The 24,669-nt window shown below is 32.9% G+C and overlaps 1 protein-coding gene across 2 annotated transcripts in view; it reads left to right on the top strand.

Moving 5' to 3' along the window:
* Positions 1 to 24,362, top strand: part of LOC147072056 (myosin-IIIb-like) — a 78,328-nt gene extending 53,966 nt beyond the window's left edge. Inside the window, exons 1-21 of one of the 2 annotated variants that reach the window (XM_085947831.1) lie at positions 3,293 to 3,629; positions 4,615 to 4,797; positions 7,255 to 7,410; positions 8,718 to 8,999; positions 9,623 to 9,925; positions 10,075 to 10,356; positions 10,452 to 10,640; positions 11,055 to 11,257; positions 11,343 to 11,523; positions 11,682 to 11,832; positions 12,699 to 12,909; positions 14,273 to 14,568; positions 15,666 to 15,961; positions 17,129 to 17,403; positions 17,493 to 17,658; positions 17,955 to 18,225; positions 18,370 to 18,510; positions 19,431 to 19,564; positions 20,001 to 20,182; positions 22,038 to 22,181; positions 23,795 to 24,362. In XM_085947831.1, coding sequence (XP_085803957.1) covers positions 4,645 to 4,797; positions 7,255 to 7,410; positions 8,718 to 8,999; positions 9,623 to 9,925; positions 10,075 to 10,356; positions 10,452 to 10,640; positions 11,055 to 11,257; positions 11,343 to 11,523; positions 11,682 to 11,832; positions 12,699 to 12,909; positions 14,273 to 14,568; positions 15,666 to 15,961; positions 17,129 to 17,403; positions 17,493 to 17,658; positions 17,955 to 18,225; positions 18,370 to 18,510; positions 19,431 to 19,564; positions 20,001 to 20,182; positions 22,038 to 22,181; positions 23,795 to 24,224 — 4,446 coding nt within the window. In that variant the 5' untranslated portion in view covers positions 3,293 to 3,629; positions 4,615 to 4,644 and the 3' untranslated portion in view covers positions 24,225 to 24,362. Of the gene's footprint in view, positions 1 to 3,292; positions 3,630 to 4,614; positions 4,798 to 7,254; positions 7,411 to 8,717; positions 9,000 to 9,622; positions 9,926 to 10,074; positions 10,357 to 10,451; positions 10,641 to 11,054; positions 11,258 to 11,342; positions 11,524 to 11,681; positions 11,833 to 12,698; positions 12,910 to 14,272; positions 14,569 to 15,665; positions 15,962 to 17,128; positions 17,404 to 17,492; positions 17,659 to 17,954; positions 18,226 to 18,369; positions 18,511 to 19,430; positions 19,565 to 20,000; positions 20,183 to 22,037; positions 22,182 to 23,794 lie in introns of those variants that run through there. The other variant, XM_085947830.1, reaches the window with a different exon arrangement.
* Positions 24,363 to 24,669: the final 307 nt, after the last annotated feature.

Here is a 24,669-nt window from a genome sequence, read left to right on the forward strand (position 1 = left end):
GGACTTTATTGTTTGTTTCAAGCATACGTCATATTTACATAATCCGTTGTTAACTCTAAATACCTAAATTATCGACTTTCGAACTTTTGGTAGCATAATAAATAAATGGTTTATCAAAGTGTGCGCCGATGCGCCCTGGGACGTGCGAAGAATGTTCAATTATTTGTTCTACTTAATTATTAAAGCTAGGTGTTGATTTGATACAAGTTAGTTAAGCTACTCAGAAATCAATCAAAACTAACAACATTCGAGACGGAGATAATGAAGAGAATGTTGTTGAAATTGAGGTATTGCAAACTAAGAGAATATAGGTACCGTGAAGAACTTTACGGATAATTCCGATATGACTTAGAGACAGATATTCTCAGGTCCGAAGTTACATAATTATGTCAGCACATAAACAAATCAGAAGGAACGGGTCAAATACAGGGCTCGAAATGGACCGGAGCGCACCGGAGCGCCGTTAGTTATCGCTTCGTCTCGTGGTTAAAATATTTTGATTGTCTGAGCTAGATATGCCATATAACAAAAAATCTAGCACACTTATGTTTATAAAATACCCATAAAATTTGATAACCATGTTATCAACCTCAGAAAATATTCGAGCGCTCCGGTTCGTAAACTTTTCCATTTCGAGCGCTGGTCAAATACCAGTACAAATAATACCAATTTTTTTAGGGGACAATAACTAACATTTATAATATATTGCATAATATCACTGAGTGATTTTGGGATCTCCACGATAAAACTACCAACGTACATAGTAAAAATATCAATTATCTATCTATTTTCTAGATCTAGAATCACTAACTAAAAATAATTATTATTGAAGATGCCAGTGATGACATATAGTTACATCTATCGACAGAAAATGTAACTAATGCTAGCAATCGATAATGCAGTAGAAAAGAATCACTTATTTACAATCAACTACAGACACAAAATAGTAGTGGATTTTTTTTTGTATCTGATTGAATTGTATTTTTGGAATTTTGTTGTAGTTTGGGTATTATTGTATTAAACAGTTTGTGAGAAATACGCATATGTTTAAGATGGTAGTATAATAATCGTATGACCGGTTTAAACTGTTTCGAGGCCCCATTTTAAATTTTCTATTGAATTGATTGCGTCATATGCGTCGTAGAAAATCGCCGTTAATAATATCTGACATCTTGTATGGAGAAATGACAGACGGTCAAAGGATTGGACATTGTCAGAGTTTGTCTTGTTGCACAAATAAAAGGAACCATAAGGAAATGTGACAATTATTATCGAACGATACAAGGATACAAGTCATCTATCAATCACGCTAGTACAATTACTCTCCATCAACATCTGAATATCCGATAAAAATCCGAATCGTCTTCGGTTTTGGATAGATAATAATATTTTTCCAAAATGACTACTCAAAATTAATAATTCGAGTCGACTTCGGATCGAGCAAAGGGCCTCGTGAATTATTATTATTATAATTTGGATATTTTTAAGTCCCTGTCTTTAAAGACAAGACCATTAAATATACTTCTTAATTAATTTTTAGTTTGTAGTGTGCTTAACTTTTTTTTTAAAACAACTGTGCAATGAATATTCTGGCTGATATTTATTATCAAGATAATAATATACAGATAAAGAATATTTCTAAATTATAAGCGAATAAATTATACTATGTTACCAACTTAGAAATACGGCCGTGGTCGACCTGTTGGCTCATGCCTGATCAGCAAATATGTGAGATTTATTTAGAATTTATGGCGCGACGTTGTACTTGTCATATGGCCGTGGTGTTAGACAGGGTGAAAGTAATTTTATAGTAGAATAAAATACAGGGTTATCAAATAAGAGATAAATATTTTTAATTTAACTCCCAATAAATTGATTGTGTCACGGGCTATATGGCACGCTGCACCATCTTGTTGGAACAGTTGGTCAGATCAATCTAAATTCATGCTAGAAAAATCAATAATCATGTTTCTTTAGCGTTCTCCATTGACAGTAACTGCATTGCTATTTTCGCTTTCAAAAAAATACGGTCCAATTACACCTTCAAACCATAAACCACACCAAACTGTTTATATTCGTGTAAATCTAAAGGTGTTTTAAGAATAGCATATGGCTTTTAATTACTCCAAACGCGACAATTGTGCTTATTTACGAAGCCATTTAATTAAAAATGAGGTACATCGCTGAAGATGCTTTTTTCATGAAATAATAGGTCTGTTTCAAGTTGTTCAAGTTGCACAATCAGCAAAATATCAACACACCACATGGTCATTCGGTTTAAGTTCTTGTGTTAACTATACTATAGTGCCATAAGAAAAATCAAGTTCTCGAGAACGACGTGTAATTGATTGTTCTGGGTTTTCATTTACACATTGATTAACAACATCGATATTTTCAGATTCATTATTGTTGTAATAAATTTTAATAATGTGTTTACCATAGAGGTATTAAATAAAAAGGGGGGTAAGGAATCGGCATACAACCGAATGAAGCAGGCCAACAATAGCCGACAACTTACGAGAAATAGCGACGCGCTAAAAAAAATCAGGGCATCACGGAGGATTTGCTTTGGTCATTATAACGTACCCATATAATATAATGTTGACGTAGAAATTTTGCCGCAACTTGATCACCAGCCCGCATCATCATACTTTTTCACCATACCAGCCTGCTTCACCATACTTTCATATAACCTGCCGCCCCTAGGTGTATACGGTGTACAGTTGTGTATCTTTACACGATGATTTGCCAAACAATACTGAACACAAATATCAATTTTGGTGGGAATCAGAAAAAATGGCTGCTATCACGTTTAAAAAATCTATAGTGCTAATTTAATAACAGTTTGTGTGTCTAAATAAATACAAAAGAAGAATGACGACCGAATTTCTTCAGACGAATTCAATTTAATTTAAACGGATATGTAGTATACCGAATTTGTTTCTGTTTAATTTGGAAAAAAAAGTATTGATGGATATTTATATATATATTTTAATTAAAATCAGTCAATAAGAAGTCTTCTAAACATACCTACTCGTGAATTTATGACCTATGCATTACAATGCCATAGTTTGAATTTATTTGTCCATGAATCCATTCTAATATTTAAATCAGGTTTACTGTTTCATACATAAATAATTACAAGGCGCGCATACTATGGCTTCAGTTAGTCGTACGAATTATAATATAGGTAGATACTTACCTCTCCTTCGATACATATGGCCCATATGGGTCACATTTATTATAATCTTGTTATAGAGCAAAATAAACCTGTTCTTGAGTTACCTACACTGTTCACGTTTTTATCGATTTTTCGTTTTGTTGCGATTGCTTTCATTGAGCTAGTAATAATTGCCAAAATGTTTTTCTGTAAGGTTTCTAATTGCGTGCACCACATTTAAAATCGGCGAATCGTTGCATTTTATAATATTATTGTGTTGCATTGGTTGCACGATAAAAAATTGCAATCACTGAATTTTCAATCCTGGGAAAAATCAGTGTTTAAAGATATTAGTATTTTAAATTCTAATCCTAGTATCGGCGAAAACAATGTAAGATGTAGCCCAATTTTTAAGTGTTCGTAATTCGAATTTAATAAATGTTTTCTGATTGAGAAAAATTCACTATAGGTACGTACTTACGTGTTTTTTTAGTGTAATCCCAATATCTAAGGACACATATGTCTCAATACCTATTATTAATTTGTATACAACACTTTACCCAGTTTCATTGTATATGAGTAATTGCATTTTAATAGGCTTGCTAAAGTGGATATTAATTAATGTTCTCCAGTATTTCCAAATTCTTGAAATTTCCAACACTATAACTTATACCTACTTGCTGTGTTACCTACTAATGATGTTTTCATGTTGTTTTATTGTATGTATTAAGACGGTACTTCAGTGAAACGGCAAATAATTTTCAACTATAGTTGCGACGAAATTTTGGACTCGCTGGCAATCGGAGAGCGAACGTTGAGCTGTGGAAACGTCAATTTGTTTCGTGATGGCGACGGGGGTATTAATTCTTAAATCGTGTAAAGATGACTAAAAAACGTTACCCATTTACTTGAAAAAGAAAACATGTCAATGAATATATTATTACTGTTACTAATAGAACAATAAACAGAACATTAAATAGACGCATGTTGGATTTATATGACAAATTATATTTCGTTCGGCACACGTCATTTGCACAATCCGCGCATCTCCTAGCCACGATTTTTTTAGACCATGCCTAAACTGAGGTATAGCCTTAATTAATATGAATGAGAATTAACCGTATTTCTTCCATGTCAATGTGCATTTGCCACTGGTGAATGCGCATAGTAGGGGAAACCCGAGTCGAAAAAATGACTAAAATTAAATATTCATTAGAATTAAACATTTGTAGTTTAAATTTAATATCTGTGTCACTGTGTTATGTTGAATGTGATTTTAGATTATACCTAATACAAAATAGATTATAGATTTATATGATTATAGCCATGATCACCATATCGTCGTGACGATCACTATTGTACCTACATTCATTTATAAAACCATATAAGGATAATAAATTTTCTTTAGTGTCCACGCACCCTTTTTTGACTAAAATATTTTCGTTTTGTTTCAGATGAAGGAGTGAAGGAGGACACCTTCTACGATGGCTTATCACGGACTTTCTCAGCATGTGGAACTGGATAGTGTTGCTGATCCTTTGGACAGGTTCACCCTCGAAAGTCTCATTGGGGAAGGGACTTATGGGGAGGTCTTCTCGGCGAGAGACAAGAAGTCCAAACGGCGTGTTGCTATAAAGGTAAAACTAATTCTTCTTTTGACATTACATCCATCCAAACTCTACTGGCCGTCATTGGTAGTTTTGAAAATTAGATTATATTGATAGGTTGATGCATGTAGATATTATATGTCCAATTTTTTCACGCTATAGAAATATTGTATCTACATCAAAATAAAGTATTTGAAAAGATCCTATCTTCGTCTATGATTATCGCAAAATACAACCCTAAAAAAAACTGTGCTATAATCCATCGAAACAAAATGTCATAGACGTTGTATGAAATTAGTGAATTGCTTTAGTTTTCGTAAGTAGGTATATAATTTAAAAAAAAGCCCAATTCGTATCTGTGAACGGTAAGCGAATGAACTAGATCGCATTAATGTTATTAAATTTCATTTTACAATAAGGCAGGGATAGCGCACCTTTTCTACAAATGTGACAATGCTAAATTTTTACAAAAAATAGTCGCGGGTTAGACAAATAAAACAGAAAACCGAAATGCGTATGCTTTTACACGAGAGTTTATTGCAAATTTACAATCGATACAAAAGATTAAAAGTATCATATACGTTTAGCATGTGACTAAAATCCATTTCTCGTATAAAAAAAAACTGTCCACGCTGTGGAGGCTCATAATATAAGTATGACAGATCCTATTAGGATCTAACATGATGTAATGTAATATTAACTAAAATTTACACACTTAATACATCATATATTATTTCAGAATTTATTGAGATATTTGTTGTTTGTCTTTTGTCAATTTATTTATTTGCCATTTTGAAGATTTTTCGAAGATAGCTGGAGACACGATGTACCTATAAGAGAATCTACACATGGTTCATTCAAACCATTACGAAAGGCGATGTTTTACTTTCGAATTTTAATAATTCATCGACGAAAATAGTGGTTTACAAATGGTTCATTTAATTAAATGTATCGGGCAATGAGTTCCAATAACATTCTGGAATAATAGTATTCAAGTTTTTCATATAATCTGTTCGAACGCCGATACAACAAGCGTTGAAAGTAGTAGTCAATTTTAAAAAAATCAGTATATTTTTAGATTAAAATACAAAGCATAAAAATTACTAAACGCGTGTCATAAGTTCGCCATTCCTGATCTAGGGTGGCCAGATTTGAGAAATACTAAGACAGTCATTTTCAGTGAGAATATATCGTTAGAAATATATTTAGGAAATTAGATACGTCTTCTTTATATTTTCCCTATTTTATTAGTTCTTTGTTTTCTTTTTTTTAATAATAAAAAAAACTCACGACCATTGCTGTTATACAATAAATCACCTTTTCCATTGTGATAATACCAGGTTTATTATTTTATTGTGCTCATTTGTCCATTGTGCGTTCATCATTGAAAAATCTCTTTCTGTGTTTGGATTATGATCAGGCAATGCGAATAAAAAGCTATACATTTTACATCGCCATATCGTTTTGCAAAATAATATGCCTACTGCGATGGCTTTTTTTTAAACAAAGGTGCCGGAACTCACTTCTTGCCAAACTTCTTACCTACCAAAGAAAATTATATTCAAATATCATTTAAATCAACTTTTCCTGTGTCACGAAGCGCATAAAAAATTAAACAAATAAACAAAGTTGTAAAAATATCATATTATATTTGAATAAAAGTATATAGTGATTTCCATGGGCCCCACACCCTGAAGCGGGCCCCAAGTCCAGGATCTGTGGCGGCCCCCCTACCTATCACTAAGGTTAAAGGTTGTGTGACGCTCTTAACGCTCTCGCGTTTTTCAAATGGTGTTCGAGGTAAAATTAAGGATATTCAGTGTATCAACCAAAAAATCCAATACCACAACCACCGCTATTTTTTTTACGATTAGAGCAAATTTGTGATGTGCGTTTATCTCACTTATCTGGTCGATCCCTCAGGCTAGAGCCCTGTCAACCTCCCTTTGTGGGGGTCATGGTGATTTCCAAAATTCAGTCCAATTCTATTCCTCTCTATCTAGTCTATTGCCGAATGTCTGCCATTGAGTATATAATGTCTATATTAGCTAACGAATGCGGCCCTGAGCGTTATTATATTATCAATAATAATAATTAGTGTTATATAGATATTGAATGTTTATTTTTCTTCTTCTATAAAACGAACTTGACATCAAATGCAAAATTGCAAAAGGCCTATTAATAAAAACGGAAATAAAGAAGCCTCATAAATACAATTAACTAACTGCAATCGAAGTAATTTATTATACCGAATATTATTATGATTGTATTGAGAAAGGAAATCAACGGGAAGTAGCCGAATGAAAAATTGGTACACGAAATCAAGGCTACACGTTATGAGTGCCAAATATCCGGTGAAACAATGATTTTCAATTAATTATAAATATTTATTGTTACCTCATTATAAAAGGTAAAACTTGACAATAAGAAATAATGATGATGTAATATGGAATACCGTTTTTTTAATATATGTAATAATGTCGACAGGTATTGGAAAATATCGCAGAAAATATAGAAGAAATCGAAGAGGAGTTCTTAGTTTTCCGAGATCTTTCACACCATCCTAATATACCAGCGTTTCATGGACTTTTCCTCAAAAGGGGTCCTACCTCCGAAGATGATCAGCTATGGTTTGTCATGGAGGTAAGAAAAACGAATCTATGATCATTTATCCGAGTAGAATTATTTGTGAAAAAATAATATTGCAATATTGCATGTACCTACCGATATTTAGAAATATTCTCACAATATAATTGGGATTTTTTAGTATCTAAATATTATTATCCAATATTTCAGCATGATTATAACATAAGCTAGCTCAGTGTTTTCCAAACTGTGGTACCTACGCGAAAGATTTAAGGTGGTAAGTATGCGGACGCGTCACAAATAGACTTTGTAAACATAAAATACATTTAACAAATTTAATATCCTCTCATATAGGTACCTAATTACTTTTGTTAAAAGAGGGAGGGTACGCCGATAAAATAATATAATATTATGTCTGTCAAGGGTTATGTGTATTATTATGCTTTTTTTTTTTTTTTAGAATTATTAATAACCATGTCCTTGCTTTTTCGTACAAGGTGGTTGTTAGTAATTATGAACAATCACAAACACCCAGGCTTTGAGAAAAACACATAAATATTTTTGTCATGACCGGGAATCGAACCCAGAACTCTCGGGTGGAAGGCCAACGCCTTACCCACTGCACCACGAGAGCCGCCTGTATTATTATATTGCAAGTTTGGGATTTCATTATTATTTATATTCATTTAAGTATATACCCACAGATATTTAATATTTGTAGTGCAATACGATATCAGGGACCACGTGGTGAATAAATCAAGAATCAAACTATGGTTATTAATATTTTTATTATGCCATATTATAGGTATATGTGGGTCTATTCTATACTTATCGAACACTAAATTGATAAATAGTATCAAACTTAGGGTAGGTTTGTATCAAAATATTAGCACTTATTGTAACAATTACACGAAGCCGGTTTTTATTGTTGCAATAAGTGCGATATTTTAACAGCAGCAAGATAGGTGCTGTTAAAATATAGCACTTATTGCAACAATAAAAACCGGCTTCGTGTAATTGTTACAATAAGTGCTAATATTTTGATACAAACCTACCCTAAGTTTGATAATATTTTTCACTTTATCACTTTAGCGGTCGATAAGCATAGAATAGACCCAATGGTATATGCAATATTATATACTATTGTCACATTGGTGGTGAACTAGCCTACCAATTCCCCACATTTGATCAAACACATGAAAATTATTGTACACAAATTTGTGTTTTGGTAAAACATTCGGTTTTTGAATCACTGAATATTATTAAAGGATTAGGTGTGTTTTCCAGTAAGGTAACACTATTATATTATAATATTATGTTAATATTTAAAGCGATGTAAATAATTACATTTTTATTATTCCTAGCTATGCACAGGTGGCTCTGTAACTGACCTGGTACAGGGGCTCAGAAACAGAGGTGAGAGACTTTCAGACAATCAAATTGCTTACATCATACGCGAGACGGTGGAAGCTCTCGTCTACCTCCATAGCAATCATTGCATGCACCGAGATGTCAAAGGGCACAACATACTGCTCACAGAAGGCGCTAACATCAAACTTGTTGACTTTGGAGTGTCGTCTCATCTGGCAGCAACCATGGCAAGGAGAAACACTTCAGTGGGGACACCTTATTGGATGGCTCCAGAGGTAAAAAATTAATATACGATTAATATTCTGGATACTAAAACCAATGTTAACTTGTTTTCAAGCACCTACAGATTTATAGTAGTTCAATGATAGAGTCTATTTCTGTTAGTATTCTACACACATCATCAAGGGTGTCGCATCCTTAAGTACAAGGGGCAACCGTAGACTACTACTTGAATTTGTCTCCCAGAACCATTTATTATCATTAATTTCAGAAAAGTTTAAAAAGGATGACACCAGCCTGAATATAAACAAAATTTTTGTTATTGGCATGTGTGCTATTACTGACTGGTAATTTATGAATAGGTATTACTAATGTATCAATTCAGGTAAATAATAATGAATTGCTTAGGTCAGCGTTGTAAATGCTCAAACATTTTACTGAAATTGAGGTGCCAGAGTTGGCTAATTAGTTACAGTCTTCTGGGCACTGTGCAATGAATAAAAGTTATCATTTAATGATTGCTAGTACTTCGCCCAATACCTTTGGCCCACACAAATTGAAAATATATAATATAGGGATTGAAGCTGTGACCCACGGATTTAGATGTGTGTACTATCTACTATCTACTCCACCGTGGCATTAAATATTCAGTATAATTTATTGAATGATTTTTTTACAGGTGATTGCCTGCGAGCAACAATTAGATCACTCATATGATGCCAGGTGTGATGTTTGGTCAATAGGAATAACTGCCATAGAATTAGCAGAAGGAGATCCCCCGCTCAGTGAGCTTCACCCGATGAGAGCACTCTTTCAAATCCCCAGGAATCCGCCCCCAGGCTTATCTCGTCCAGAAATGTACACACCATTATTGTCCGATTTCGTTTCGGAATGTCTAGTCAAAGATTTGGATCAACGGCCCTTTGTCAGGGAACTGAAGCAGCATCCACTCCTCTTAGCTGTTAACCAGTACTCAGATAGGGTAAGTAATTCATTATTATTAATAACCAACAGATATATTTTTGTGAGGGCCTAGAATTGGAAGTTCCGCTAGTGCCTCAAATTCTTCATTTTCGACCTATAACTTTTCACTTTATTGATTGATTTTGAAACTGTTTATTAAAATTATAGGTGAAGAAGGAACTCCAAACAGAAATATCCCGGCAAAGAGCCGACGGACGTTCTGTCCGTAAACCTGAAGCAACAACAAAACGAGGAAAGTTAAAGTCAGATCGAAAGTCAAGACCTGAGAAAATGTTTATGGATGATCTAGCAGCACTGGACGAGCTGTCGGAAGAATCGATTGTGGAGCAGTTGCTCACACGATACAATCAAAATCAAATCTATACATATATCGGTGATATACTAGTTGCCGTCAATCCATTTAGTGATTTGGGAATCTATGGCACACATGTGAGTCTCAAACATACTTAAAAATGAAATAATATATTATTATTATCATTTATTTTGTAACTTACATTCAAATTTCCATTACTTTTATAAATTAGGAGCAACAGCGATATTCGTGTGCAAGTCGTTCGGATAACCCACCTCACATCTTCGCTGCGGCAGACGCTGCTCACCAGGCTCTTCTTCACCAACGAAGACATCAGGCGATTGTCATATCAGGAGAAAGTGGCGCTGGGAAAACCGAAAGTGCTAATTTATTATTGAAGCAACTTGTTTACTTAGCCAAGGTATGTTTTCCATAAAAATGCCATTTTTTGTTGTTATTATATCAAATCAAAACATCAAATTATTTTTTACAATTTTGTTGAACGTTTACAAAATATTGAATTCTTATATAAAATAAACAAAACTACTGCCATCTATCGATCATGCCAAAAAGTATCTATTAAATACTGTATCTTACAGCACATAGATGTCAGTGACAGATGAATGAATCCTTGATGTGACAATCTTCTTACTCCAATATAATATAATAATTACATTTAAATAATAAAAATTGATTTAAGGTCCTTTCCCAGACTTGTTAAGATATATGAGCATAATAATTATATTTTTTTAGCACCTAGCGTCACAAATACATAGTGTGTGAAAATGGGTCATCTACCCAAAAAAATAAATAAAATCATTTACTTTTCTTGTAGGCACCGAATAGGAATCTTGAAGAAAGAATTCTACAAGTGAATCCAATAATGGAAGCGTTTGGTAATGCGAGGACTGGTATAAATGCCAACAGCTCGCGCTTTGGAAAATATCTCGACCTCACTATGACCAGAGCTGGAAAAGTGACTGGAGCACGGATATCTGTCTACTTATTGGAACAATCGAGAGTTGTCCATCAAGCAAAGTATGTTCCCAGCATAAAACACATTGATTTATTTTATTAAAAATGTTTAATTAATTAATTTTTAACTATGACTATTTTGTTGCAGCGGTGAAAGCAATTTTCACTTATTCTATTATCTTTACGATGGCCTGGAGAGCTGTGGGAAAGCTTCAAATTTTTATTTAGATGGAAACCTCAGAAGCAAACATCGATATTTGAGATCCCTTTCTCCCGTCCATACTCAGTCTAATATTGATAAGTGGAATCAATTAAACGAGTCGTTTAAGGTAAAAATAGTCATTTTTCTTTATCATAATCCGATTTAAAAGCTAATAAATAAAATTTTGAATTAGAGAAACATAATCCATAAGACAAATATATACAAGAATCAAATATGAACCATTCAAATAAAACATTTCTCATCGATAAAATCCATTGATTACAGTTGATAGGGTTTCAAAAAGAAGAAGTGGACACAGTTTACCGAATGCTAGCAGCAATTTTACACCTTGGTGACATTGAATTTGCTGAAGTAGTTTCACAGGACAATACAGATAACAAATCCAAAGTGTTAGACTCATCACCTCTCCACAGAGGTAAGTTTATACAAATTAATCCTTTCGACATATGCCAATTATTGTATAATTAACTATTTTTTTTATTCAACTGACATCACGGATCACTCCAAGATTTTTTGTTGTAACTTACTTGAGCTCGCTAATAGTTTAATCAACAAATATTTTTTATTCAACGAATAATTCACAAGATTTAAGTATGTAACATTCTTTTTATTGAATATACATAATTTAGAAAACACTTCTGAGAAAATATATAACCAATAGAAAAAATCTTTTTTGATAAAAATACGACACCCAGCAGGAATTGAATCTGCGTGTCGGGATTTGCGTCCACGCACACCAACCACAATGTTATAGGCATCCTATCTAATAGCGACAAATTGTAACGAATGGCTCTTACAATATTTTCTGAATCGCTTTCCAAATTAAGTTACTATTGACAATCGGTTTTTGTATTTTAAATCAAAGTAGGCATAAATTACTTTATTTACTAACCGATGTCCTGGATCACTCCAAGATCTTTTGTTGTAACTTACTTGAACTTGCTAATAATTTATTCTATTAATATATTCGATTTCTTCTGTTGGTTATATATTTTTTCAGAAGTGTTTTCAAAATTATGTATGTTCAATTAATTACCTATTGTATAGTTTATTGATTAAAAGTTTGATTTAAAATTATCTCGGGCATGTTTAATTGCCCATCGCAATACAGATTCAATTTTTTTGGCTATATTTACACGCTCAGCGCGCAGTATACAGGTTAATACTATTAACAGAATATGAAACATTATTATTCTACTACAATTACATATAATTTTTTATTTAATTATTTTCTGTATCAATATTTATATAAATCAGTTGTTTAATTTAATTTGTCAACAGTTTCCCGTCTACTGGGTGTGGATGCAAGTGAATTGAAAGAGTGCCTTACTTGTAGCAGTGTCGTGACTCGCGGAGAAACAATAACCCGACATAATACTTTAACGGAATCAGGAGCGGCCCGTGATGCGATGGCCAGAGGACTTTATTCTCGTCTTTTCGATTGGACTGTAAATCAAATCAACGCCCTGTTATCCTTCAATAGGCCACACTGGTAAATATAAATTATTGAAAGAACATATCCGTGAATCAGTGGCGGCCGGTGATTATAAAATTAGGGATTGCAAATAAAGACATGCATTTTTCTTTTCATGGTATTGAAAAAAAATCTGCAATAGCCTTTGTGGTAGAGGTAGGCGTATGCTAAACGACGCTTACATTCACGAACAGCATTTATTTGTTGTCAAAGTTACAAAGTTCAAGCCTCTGGTATGATAAGTATGATGCAAAAGGCAATAGATACACACATTTTTCGATTTTTATTGTACCTGATTACACTTCATATGTGCTGACATAGTTACCATGTTTGTCACTCGTAACTTCCATAAATCGTAACTGATGTAAGTATTTTAGACGTGTGTCATTGAGAAAAAGCCGTAAAATCCTCATTTGTCATCCCACATCATTATCATATGCGCGTTGTATCATTTTTATAAATACTGGGCATGGATCATTAATTTTCCAACGGGATATCACTTGTATTAAAAATTTGACACTTTTGTACACCTCCACTCCAAAATTGCACTCCAAATGGGACTGATTTGAAAGACATTCAACATCAAAAATAATAGTAAGTATAAGTAGGTATATTGTATGTATTATGTTACTGACTTACTTTTCTGTAGATTTATTTATATTAAAATTATTTAGTGTTTAATTTTGAAATGTAAAATAATTATAAAATCGTATTTGTATGGTGAGATGGCTGTACCTAACTTAATTATCACAATATTACTCTAATCGATATGTTGATTGATTCAATATTAATATGGCACATCAAACAACAGAGCATTAACCTCATAACGTCATAACGTACGAAATAATAATATACCTAGTATTTTTAAATACTGCGCGGGAACCTTTTACCTACTTCATACGTACGTACAATAATATTATTATAAACGCGCCAGTCAATCGCGACATCTATCGGTTATACTTGAATCACTAGGAGGGAGGACATTGCTCAAAGCAAGGTAAAAATTGTACGTTCAGTGAGGTTACATTTCGGCAGCATGCAAAAAAATCGTCTACGGTCGGGCACACGGGCAGTACAGGTCGTCTTTCGAACATTCAACAAATACTATGAAAGACGTACCTGTATACACATCTCCAGTTCAGCGGCTGGTTAAAAATACGCCAGAAATACTTACGTGAATGCGCTTAGCGGACGGGCGACAAATTAAAGACATTTTACAATAATTAATTATTACAATAAATGTAGTTATTTGAATACGTACATATTATTACATAATAATTTGGGAGATCAGTGCACATTTGCTCCTATACAAGAGCCGTCCCTGCCGTGAATACATATTATGAATACAAGTATTACTTTTGCTTTGTGCTTTATGTTACAGTTCAGAACAATTGTCTATCGGTCTATTGGACATTTTTGGGTTTGAAAATTTTCCGAGCAATTCGTTCGAGCAGCTCTGCATCAACGTGGCAAATGAGCAGATCCAATATTACTTCAATCAGCATATCTTCACTTGGGAGCAACAGGAGTATATGGTGGAGGGAGTACCAGTTGACCTGGTGGAATTTTCTGATAACCGACCCGTGTTAGACATGCTACTGTCGAGGCCAATGGGATTGTTGGCTTTGCTAGACGAAGAGAGCCGGTTTCTTAGATCAAATGATCGATCGTTGATTGGTAAGTGAATGAATTAATTTATTTATCTGATTATAGCGATATTTTTTTGTTATTCATTGTACATAATATCTACACTTTTTTGACCAAAATGAGATCTTCACTAACAGAAACACAAATGTACTAAAGGTATATTTTCAATGAACTAATCAAGACAACATTTATTGTGAAGCTAACCATTCAACTGGAAGTTCAAGTTAACCTTTCTCTTACTGTGTTAATAAATTATGTTCTGTTCTGTGCCATCACTTTGTGTTACCGTACTGGTTTCACAATATGCCTGTATTCTAAAATGGAAAATGCAGTTTGGGCGATATTTATATACATTAACCAGCATATTATTCTCCAGCATTACTTGCTATATGTTTTGTCATAAGACTGGAATACCTATAGTATGAAGTAGATGATATGCATATTATTGAAGTATAAAATGTATAAGAAAGTGTGTAACATGACTTGACTTAAAGAGGCATGTGAAACCAATGCAGAACAGCCTAATATGATATAAATATGAAAGTCAGTCGTCGTGGACCAAGGCTTTGAAGCTGGACTCGGTTTATTACTTTACGATGGTCAGGTCAAAAAACGCAAGAAACAGAAAGTACGCCGAGTGTCCTCAAATATTAGCAATATTTAATGCGCATTTCATTTACTTGTATACATAAATGATACATAATATTATGTAACTATTGAAATTAACACATTCTTTAATACGTGTTTAAGTTCATCCCATATTTATCCGCCATCAAGATTTAAGCCTTGTTGCAGACTCATCCAGAAGGCTACCTATTTTCCATTATTTTTGTGTTCATTAGAAACTGACCTTCACTCTACATTGCGAGTGATAAAACTCATGAGGATAATGGAAAGCGTAAAACATGACAATAATTTGATTAAAATCTAGTACTTAATTATTTTTCATTAGATACTCAATATACATAGTAATAATAATTAACAGTTCATTTTTTGTTGTTAAATTTTTACCTACCTAATTCGTAATAAAATAATAATTAAAAATGAGTTCATAAGTCTAGTTTAACTACTTAATTTTATAGTGATATTAATATTTATTAATTTTTATTATTCATGTTTGATTACAGAAAAATTCCACAATAATATCAAGAGCAAATTCTATGTGAGACCTAAATCGGATGCAGTGTGTTTTGCCATTCACCACTTTGCCGGCAGAGTGGTTTACCAAGCGAGCGGCTTCTTGGAGAAAAATCGGAACTTCCTGCCTCATGAAGTTATACAACTGATGAGGCAGAGCCAGTTTGACATTGTCAGATTCTTGTTCCAATGCCCAATAACAAAGACAGGAAATTTATATTCTGCTCTACAAGGTGATGGCGAATCAAGGAAATCCAGCACACCGAGCTCAAGAAGTGGTACCAGGGTAAAGATAAGATATTATTAATACCATTGGTAATATTGTAGATATTGTAAATGCTTGCGACAGATACTGGATGTACGGTGGGGGTCTAGGACGATTTGGCACCGGGACAACTGGACGCCACGGAATTCGAAAATAAATAGACGTTAGGTACTTATAGGTACTTTAAAAAAATATTTAATATTATTATTTATATTTAAATGATTATATTATGATTTAATAGTTGGTGAGAATGTAAATATGCAGACGTAAGCAGTCGTGCATATGTTTAAGTTCCAACGAAAAAAGAGTTTTTTATTTTATATACAGCCTTAGGCATGGTAATTCTCAATCCGCAATAGAGAATACATTATGTTAAGAGTAAAATGAATTAAAACTACTAAGTAGTAGATAGAAACTGATTAAAATACCTCGTCTACGTTCTGTATACGTGTCTACGACAGTGCGGCGTCCAATTGTCCGGAGTCCAGTTGTCCCATTCCCGTACGGTGGGGTGGTATGACTTTAAGAGTAACAAGGAGATAAGAGAACAAACCATGCAGCCTCTATTTATATTACGCTGAGAGTGAAGAGGCGACGTTGGGTCTGGTACGGTCATGAGCTGCGGACGCCTGAAAAGACTTCAACCTGACTTGCCTGTTCTTCAACCCAAACGGATTCCGGCATCCTGGAAGGCCGTTAAATACTATCTATATAGTGTATAAGCAGAGCTATGGGGTGCTAGCATGACATGGAATAACGCAAGAAGACTGGCGAGAAAAAAGGATTCTTGGAGACGTTGTGTGGTGTCCATATGCTCCAGCTAAGGGGCAGATATGGCAGAAGATTATTGTAGAATTATTTCCTAAGACTTTGGGGAAAGCCTTCTCCCCCCATATAAGAATATGAAGTTGTTGCAGATTTATTTGTAGCAAACTTCACTATTTTCACATATTATATCTATTATAAACAACTAAATTTTATCAGAATTTTCACCAAAACAGTTAATTCCACAAATAATTAGTATTATTGTTCTGACCAAGTTGCCAAATCCAAGCAGTTTTAATATAATTTATAAATAACTGATGAAAAACAGATTACCTTGAAAGGTTTAGTGATTATTACCAATCATATATTAATTTCATTATCTCTAATCTAATATTACTTTTAATATATTGGATATGCTTTCAGGAGCGCTATAACAGCCGTGGCTTAGCGTCTCAATCACGAGCTCAACAGACGGTTGCAACGTACTTCCGCTATTCCCTGATGGATCTCCTACAAAAGATGGTGTCAGGTTCACCACAATTTGTCAGATGCCTAAAACCAAATGAGTCTCGTTCTCCTAAATTATTTGACAGCACCAAGATACTGAAGCAACTGCGATACACTGGAGTTCTCGAAACTATTAGAATACGGCAGAATGGATTTTCACACAGATTGTCATTTTCTGAATTTTTAAAGAGGTTTGTGTTTTGATTGTAATTTAAAATAATATTTAGAATACAGTTGTTTTAAGAACGCTTTAATACAAAATTATTTTGTTTTATTTCAGGTATAGTTTCTTAGCATTTAGTTATGATGAACATGTTGAAGCTGATCGAAATACTTGCAGATTACTTTTGATTCGTCTTAAAATGGACGGCTGGGCTTTAGGAAAAACAAAAGTATTTCTTAAATATTATCATGTAGAATTCCTTGCCAAATTATATGAGGAACAGGTAAACAGCTGATTTATTTTGCTAATATTACTACAAACTAAAGAAAATATCATATATTTCACCCACAATGTGCGAATCAATAAATTAGTATTTTCTGATACTGTCCATCTGTGAATAAAATTCTATTACTACTAGGAATAACAGAAAAAAGGTATATTTTTATCTAATAGATGGTACTAAATTCTCTGTCTAGTAATAATAAATTTGGTACAAAATAATAAAGTTATATTTGGGGAAAAAATATAAAAGGCATATGAATTTGGTATCGTTAGAAATATTGCGATTTTTGTTTTTAGATAAGAAAAATTGTACTTGTGCAAGCTTGTGTACGAAGATGGCTGGCCAAATGCTGGTATCAGAAAGCTCGCTGGCAAATGGCACGTAGTGTCGTCACTCTTCAGAGACACGTCAGAGGGTGGATAACTCGTAAGAAACTCAAAGAACATGAGAAATTATTGGCAAAAGAACGTGAAAAAGAGCGAGAAAAAGAGCGGGAAAAAGAGCGAGAAAGATTACGACTGCTCGAAATTGAAAACAGGAAACAAAAAAATATTCAGCAAAGACAAGGTAAATATTTTTTAATATTTTCATTTTTGAAGATGCCTCAAAGATTATAACAAAAATAACCATAATTAATTGAATAGAATTTATATTGTATTGCACAATATAGTTTTATTGAAAGGTTACCTACAGATTTATTTTTTTATAAAGCGGCTGATGGTAAAAGCAAATCGGCATTCATGAAAGTGAAGTTACTGAAGAGGCTCTCATCACAGGACATGCTGTCAGCAGTAGTTTCAAATGAAAAAGAAAACATCAATTCAAATAAAGCTGCAGTCATCATTCAAAGTCGTAAGTTTAACAATCTATATGTTTTTATTTTTAATTTTCTGTACTGTCAGGAATAACACAATAGACAGGACAATATTATTGATATGTTAAATTATTTTTTTTATTTATAGGAGGTATTTTTTCTCAATTGTAATAAACCGAGATTGGTAATTTTAGATATTTTATAAATAAAACAATATTTTTTATCTACCTCTTTAGGTTTGGTTCATATAGGGTTTAATTGGATTTTGAAAAACTAACTAATACCATCTGCAATTTGCATTCTTAGTTCAATGAAAACAAATAAGTATGACTAACAACGTTTAGTGTTCACCATTTATGTCGAATCTCTGCAGCCTACTTTCATTCTTCGCCACTGCCGCCTCATACTCCAATACGTAAGGCTTCCGCTTGTTATACTGTTCACTTTGAGTTCAATTACCGATGATATCATAATATAATATTTCTATTTATGTAAATTTTTCAAGCCAGGGTGTTTCTGCGACCTGTTTCACTAATGTAATTGGACCTCGTGGCCTGTTAGTTGTAGTGTTAACTTCATGAAGCCTTTTCATTTTCATAATATAAAATTGGAGTAAGTTATTAACACCAATAAAAAATAAATATAAATATGTTATCTGCTCATGTAAATATGAATTTCCATTTGTAGTGAACTCATGATAATAAGGTTGCCGATCTATTATCTAAACAGATTTTTAAGTGAAACTGTTGTTAACTGTTTTCTCAATTCATTTAGGTTTTTGTTTTGGATCAAACACACATTGAAACAAAATGACATGAATTAACCAGATGCTCTTCCAATACTACACTGCGTATGCCCATTAAATATTGTAATAATGTAATATTATATTTAATCATTTAGGTATAATTTGCAGTCAATGTAGTCACTTCTTAAAATCAATCATCTTTTATCATTGCAGACTTCCGTGGATACACGGTTCGTCGAAAATGGGGCGACCGTTTGAAGGATCGTCACCAGCGCAGTCCCAAGAGACCAGCCCCTCAACCGCCAGCGCATGATCGCCAGGCCCAACTCATAATTTTCTCTAAACAGGTAAGAATATTATATTAATCACTGTACTTGCTTACTTCATCGGGGTCAATGAATATAATATAAAATGTATTCAATAACTTTCTATTGGATTTTACTTGAATCACCTTGTATTAAAATAGAACCTAAGTAATATGAAAGCGAAACAGAAAAATGAGATGATTAAAATAGCTGCAAGGCATTTAAGATTGCAGTTTCACTTGTAGTAAATTTCACAGATGCTCGGATATTTATTTGTCAGCGGTGCACTCACATCAAAATGCCTTGCTTTAGTGTTTTTATTGGTATATCAATTTATTAATATTTTGTAAATATTAAATGCTTTGACCATAATATGAAAACTTAACAGACAATTGCTAATTAAAATAAAAATAAATAAATTTTTCTCCAAATTAGAAATATTTCATTGTATTGTACATTTGGTATATTTATTTTATAGATCCACAATTCAAACCAAGAAGCACATAAGATTATGCGGCGTAATAAGCCAGGCGTAGCGCTGGAAGAGATTCGGCCCCCACCGTCGGATTATGTCGCTCCTCCAGGTTTCACCATAATGTCCTCTTTGGCTCGTGGCCAACTTACTCCGGATCTTCTTGACTCACGAGAACCTTTGTCAAGGTACAATTTATAATATAATACCTATCTTTAATTGCTGATACCTACTGTTTGGAAAATAAAATGCAGGATTCTGTTTTTGAAAATGAGGTTGTTCATATTTTTTATGTCATTCTGTTTATTGTAAATAGACCATGATTTATGGACCGATGGCATCACCTGTTTCTAAACTGTTACATTGTCGTCGCTATAGGATTGGTTTGTCGAACATCCGTTTTTGTCGAAATCGACCTTTTAATGCAGAATGTTTTTTTTTTATCTAAATGGATTAGAACCATCCCTTTCTTTAAATTACTTTGTAATGGTAATGAATACATCATTCATATGCTGTAAAAATAACAATTTCAATATCTCCATTTATTTAAATATAAGATTACGATATTTGTTTTTCGTCTCCTGAACATTTGGTCTATTCGACAAACCAATCCTACAGCGACGTTGTGTTATTAAAGGTTTGTTTCTTTATGCAAATCAATCATCAAGTGGTCTAAAACAGTTTGAAAAATGCTAGTTTGAACATCTAATTTATTTTTATGAATGATTAGTTTTTTTACTGAAAACATGGAAAAAACTTAAATTTTCCATCAGAACACTGTCACCAGAGCAATTGAGTTTACTTTTAGTTATATTTCCATCTGTCATTTAGACTGTCTGATGGCAACCTTATTATTGGAATAAAATTGTTTCACACATTTTTGTCTGATTTTTTCTTTGACTTGCGAGAGCATGTTATTTCAAACTGGAAATGCGCATCTACAATGTTTGCGAGAACAAACCAATTATTGATGGCTTATAGATAGTTAATAAGAACTTGCCCACATTTTAAAATAAATATATTATCCTTTGAATACAGACACATCTATGGACGAAATATCGAAGCTTTTTGTTTTTTTAAATAGCTAAAACCACATTTTGCACATTGTTCACTACTATCTATTACTCTCAAACTGTTTATTTCAATATCAGATCAAGATATTAAAAAAATCTAACATTGAATAATTTATTTTAAGCTAAAAGCAAATTAAAGTAATGAAATATTTGCTGCCAATCATTAAAATGCTAAGCTTTGTGTTTCTTTCCTTACTGCTGCACTACTCGGAATAAAAATTGTTCACTAAACATGGAATCAATCCTCTCGATAATTAATTAGTCCTTCTCCAGAGTTCGATGAGAACGAAGTCACTCTTTCATCGTGGGACACACCTCTAATACAAAAAGAAAATCAAATGTGTCCAGACAGGTAAAACAAAAAACGGTACTAGGTACAAAAGCATTATCTATGAAATGCTATGTAATATAGGATTAATATGATTTTGAAGAATTTGTTACTGTCATATTTTGAGAGTTTAGTATTTTAACACGCTATTGCATAATAATATATTGTATCTAATATTACCAATGCCCAACATATGGACCGTAAATGTGGCTGTCTGCAATTATTACGTAGTTGCTTGAAGTCCATGTCCACCATTATAGATGGAATGCATTGGATTATAATGTTCATATTGTAATTCATTTTATATTTAAATTTTTAACTAAAATTGAATTTTGGAGAGAAGATTTGATGGGAAGACATTGTATTAGAAATATTGTGTTGGGGTACACCTTGCTATATTTTATTGTTTGTACTTATTTTCATAATTATATTTTTAATAAATAATGGTTTCATACTTGGGCTAATTGAGAATGTTCTACAGATGAAACAGGTCTTATTATAAATATAATTTTTGTAATAAGTACAAAAAATAAAATATAACAAACATAATATGTTCATATATGTTATTCATATTATGAAAGTGTTCGTTATTTCTAATACATATTTTTATATATGGATAATAATAATGTGCTTATTCTGTAGGTTTTACCCATCGGATGATAGACCTCTAGGAGTGTCAATTGGTCGACCGCTGGCAGACAGGCAGCTGTCTCCCGCATGGCACAATATTTTACCCAATTCGGCTCTTCACCATGGTTCCCCAAGGGCGCGAGGCCACTTAGTCAAGTGAGTAAATCATTTTATTTTGTAAATTACTGATATGGTGCTGTGGCGAATACTGCCTGACAGATGAAGTTAAACAATTTGTAAACGATAGGAATAACTGACAATAAATTAGATAATTGAGATAGCATTTACTTTGGAAGAATTCTATTTTACAGTAATGTAAATAATGTTAAATTCGATAAATTTAGACTGTAAATCAAGACTATAATGGTGTTACAATCTGAATAGATATCGACTGAAAAAATATTTGTGGAATTTAATGTTATTGAAATTAAATATTATTGTATTGGAAAGGATCAATATTATTTATTCGCTTGGATAGTAAATCAATATGTTATTATAAATTGACGGAGAGTAACCAAGTGCCTTATGGCGCATAAAGCGAATGTTCATTCTTCCCCCACTCCTCGATAAAAAACGTTTACGTCGAGAGAAATACGCTGGAGTGGGGGAAGAACGAACATTCGCTCGATTGGTCTACATCAGGCTTAATATGTGGTAATTTTTTCGAGGGTTATTCCATTTAATCAAAAATTTCATATCAACAGAATATATATTGTGATTTTGTTATTTGTATCAGTTACAATTTCTGAATTCTTTTTATCTCTCTTCAGTAAGGTGCTATAAATTGGTGTCAATACAATTTTTTAATTTGGAATGTCAGATCAACAATTCCATAGTATTTTATACATAATATGTATAAAATACTATGAAATTATGGATGGAAGAATAAATCAATTTGCAGTATTTGTGTCAAATACATCATATTAATTTTATTTATAACAAATACTTGTCAAGCCAAAATAGGCGTTAAGTAATTTTGTATCGATCATTTTTACTGTAAGCATCTTAATAAATTGTAAAATATTAGAAAAGCTGATTTTATGGTTAGTTTAGGTTAAGCACTGTTGATGAATGAGCAGTAGGTTAAATTCTTTGCTACCTGTTATGGTGTCATCAAGGCGTGTTCAGATGACATGTTGATTCGTATTTATATTCATGGAGTGCGTTATTAATGTATCATATTAGTTTTCACCAGCTATTGGTTGACTATCGACCCTCTTTGCTTAACGATGCGTATGAATCATTATTATCATCATTTGGAGCCATCTTCAGAGTAGTGCAGTGTAACAGATATTAGAATATTACACTTGACTGAGTGAAATGAATATTAATTTTACATTTTTACATCCATATTAAAGTAGATATTATGTACTATATTAAAAAAATATTTAAAGATTTATTAATCAATAGTTTGTAATATTTTCTTCCCAAGCTTTCTGATGTTTGATTAATAGGTAACCATTTACATCATTTTACTAATAATTGTTTATATCGTTTAGCAGTATAATAGCGTTGAATTGGCAAGTAAATATAGTGTTATTTCACATTTTACAAGCAGAAGTGGTTAATTTACAACCACTTCCTCAAATACTATAAAAAAACCTAAAAATATTATAAATATTAGCCACTTTAATGGTTAATAAATAGATATAAAATAGTGTCATATTATTCAGTCAAATGCAGTATTCTATATACATTACAATAAAAATATTTATTTTCACGTTGATTGAATAATGAAAGCTTTATTTTGACTATTTAATTTGTTTCAGTAACAAAATCAATGAGCTTTGCAATCCTGGATGGAAAGGAATACCAGAAGTCACTAAAGACAACTACGAATCGCCACCCGACGTTCGTCGCATCCTCAGGCAGTCCCCGGAGTCGCCCAATAAACAAAGTCAATTCCGCCTCTCTCCGCAGTCCATGCATGACCGATCCATTCCAGAAGTCTGTTTCAACAATGCAAAGGAGCACTTCGATGATGATGACATCAACGGTCCGTTCAACTTCAGGCAGATGTTACGTCCCACAAGGGGTCCTACGGAAAGTCTCCGCAAGAGGAAAGGCAGGCCCGTCATTCCTTCATCGGTGTGGATTTCCAAGCAGATCTCTGAATCGGTCCCCAAACCTGTCGTTGTTAATTTGGCTTACAACAAACGGCGTCCGAATAATTTCAAAGTAGACAACCATTACCGTTGATAGCCAAGCCATAATTTTTCTTGCGTGTATTATTTATACTGTGATCATTGTAAAACATTAAATTATTAGTCGTATGAAAAATGTGTGATGAAAATTAATTTCATAATAATAATATGTATAAGTAGTATAGATCTTGATTTAGAGTATGTACCGGCTGTCATAGACGCTGAAAATGATAGATAGTATAATATTATTATAAAATATACTTATACTTCGTTTTCAGCAAGATAAATTAAAATGTTAAGAACCTGTATACAAATTACGGATAGTGTTTAATTATTTCTATATTTTAAAATAGTGTTCATGGATAATTACATTAGGACAATAATAAAAAACATAATATTATATGAAGGGAAAAGAGTTCAATTTAGAATGTCCCAGAATATGCCTTTCTCTGATAATGAGTATTTGAGGCAATGAGAATCAAAACCTACTTAACAACCAT

This window comes from Rhyacophila brunnea, unplaced genomic scaffold (assembly GCF_057557595.1).
Source record: "Rhyacophila brunnea isolate RB1 unplaced genomic scaffold, BYU_Rbru_1.0 scaffold_2, whole genome shotgun sequence".
In the NCBI taxonomy this organism is placed as follows: Eukaryota; Metazoa; Arthropoda; class Insecta; order Trichoptera; family Rhyacophilidae; genus Rhyacophila; species Rhyacophila brunnea.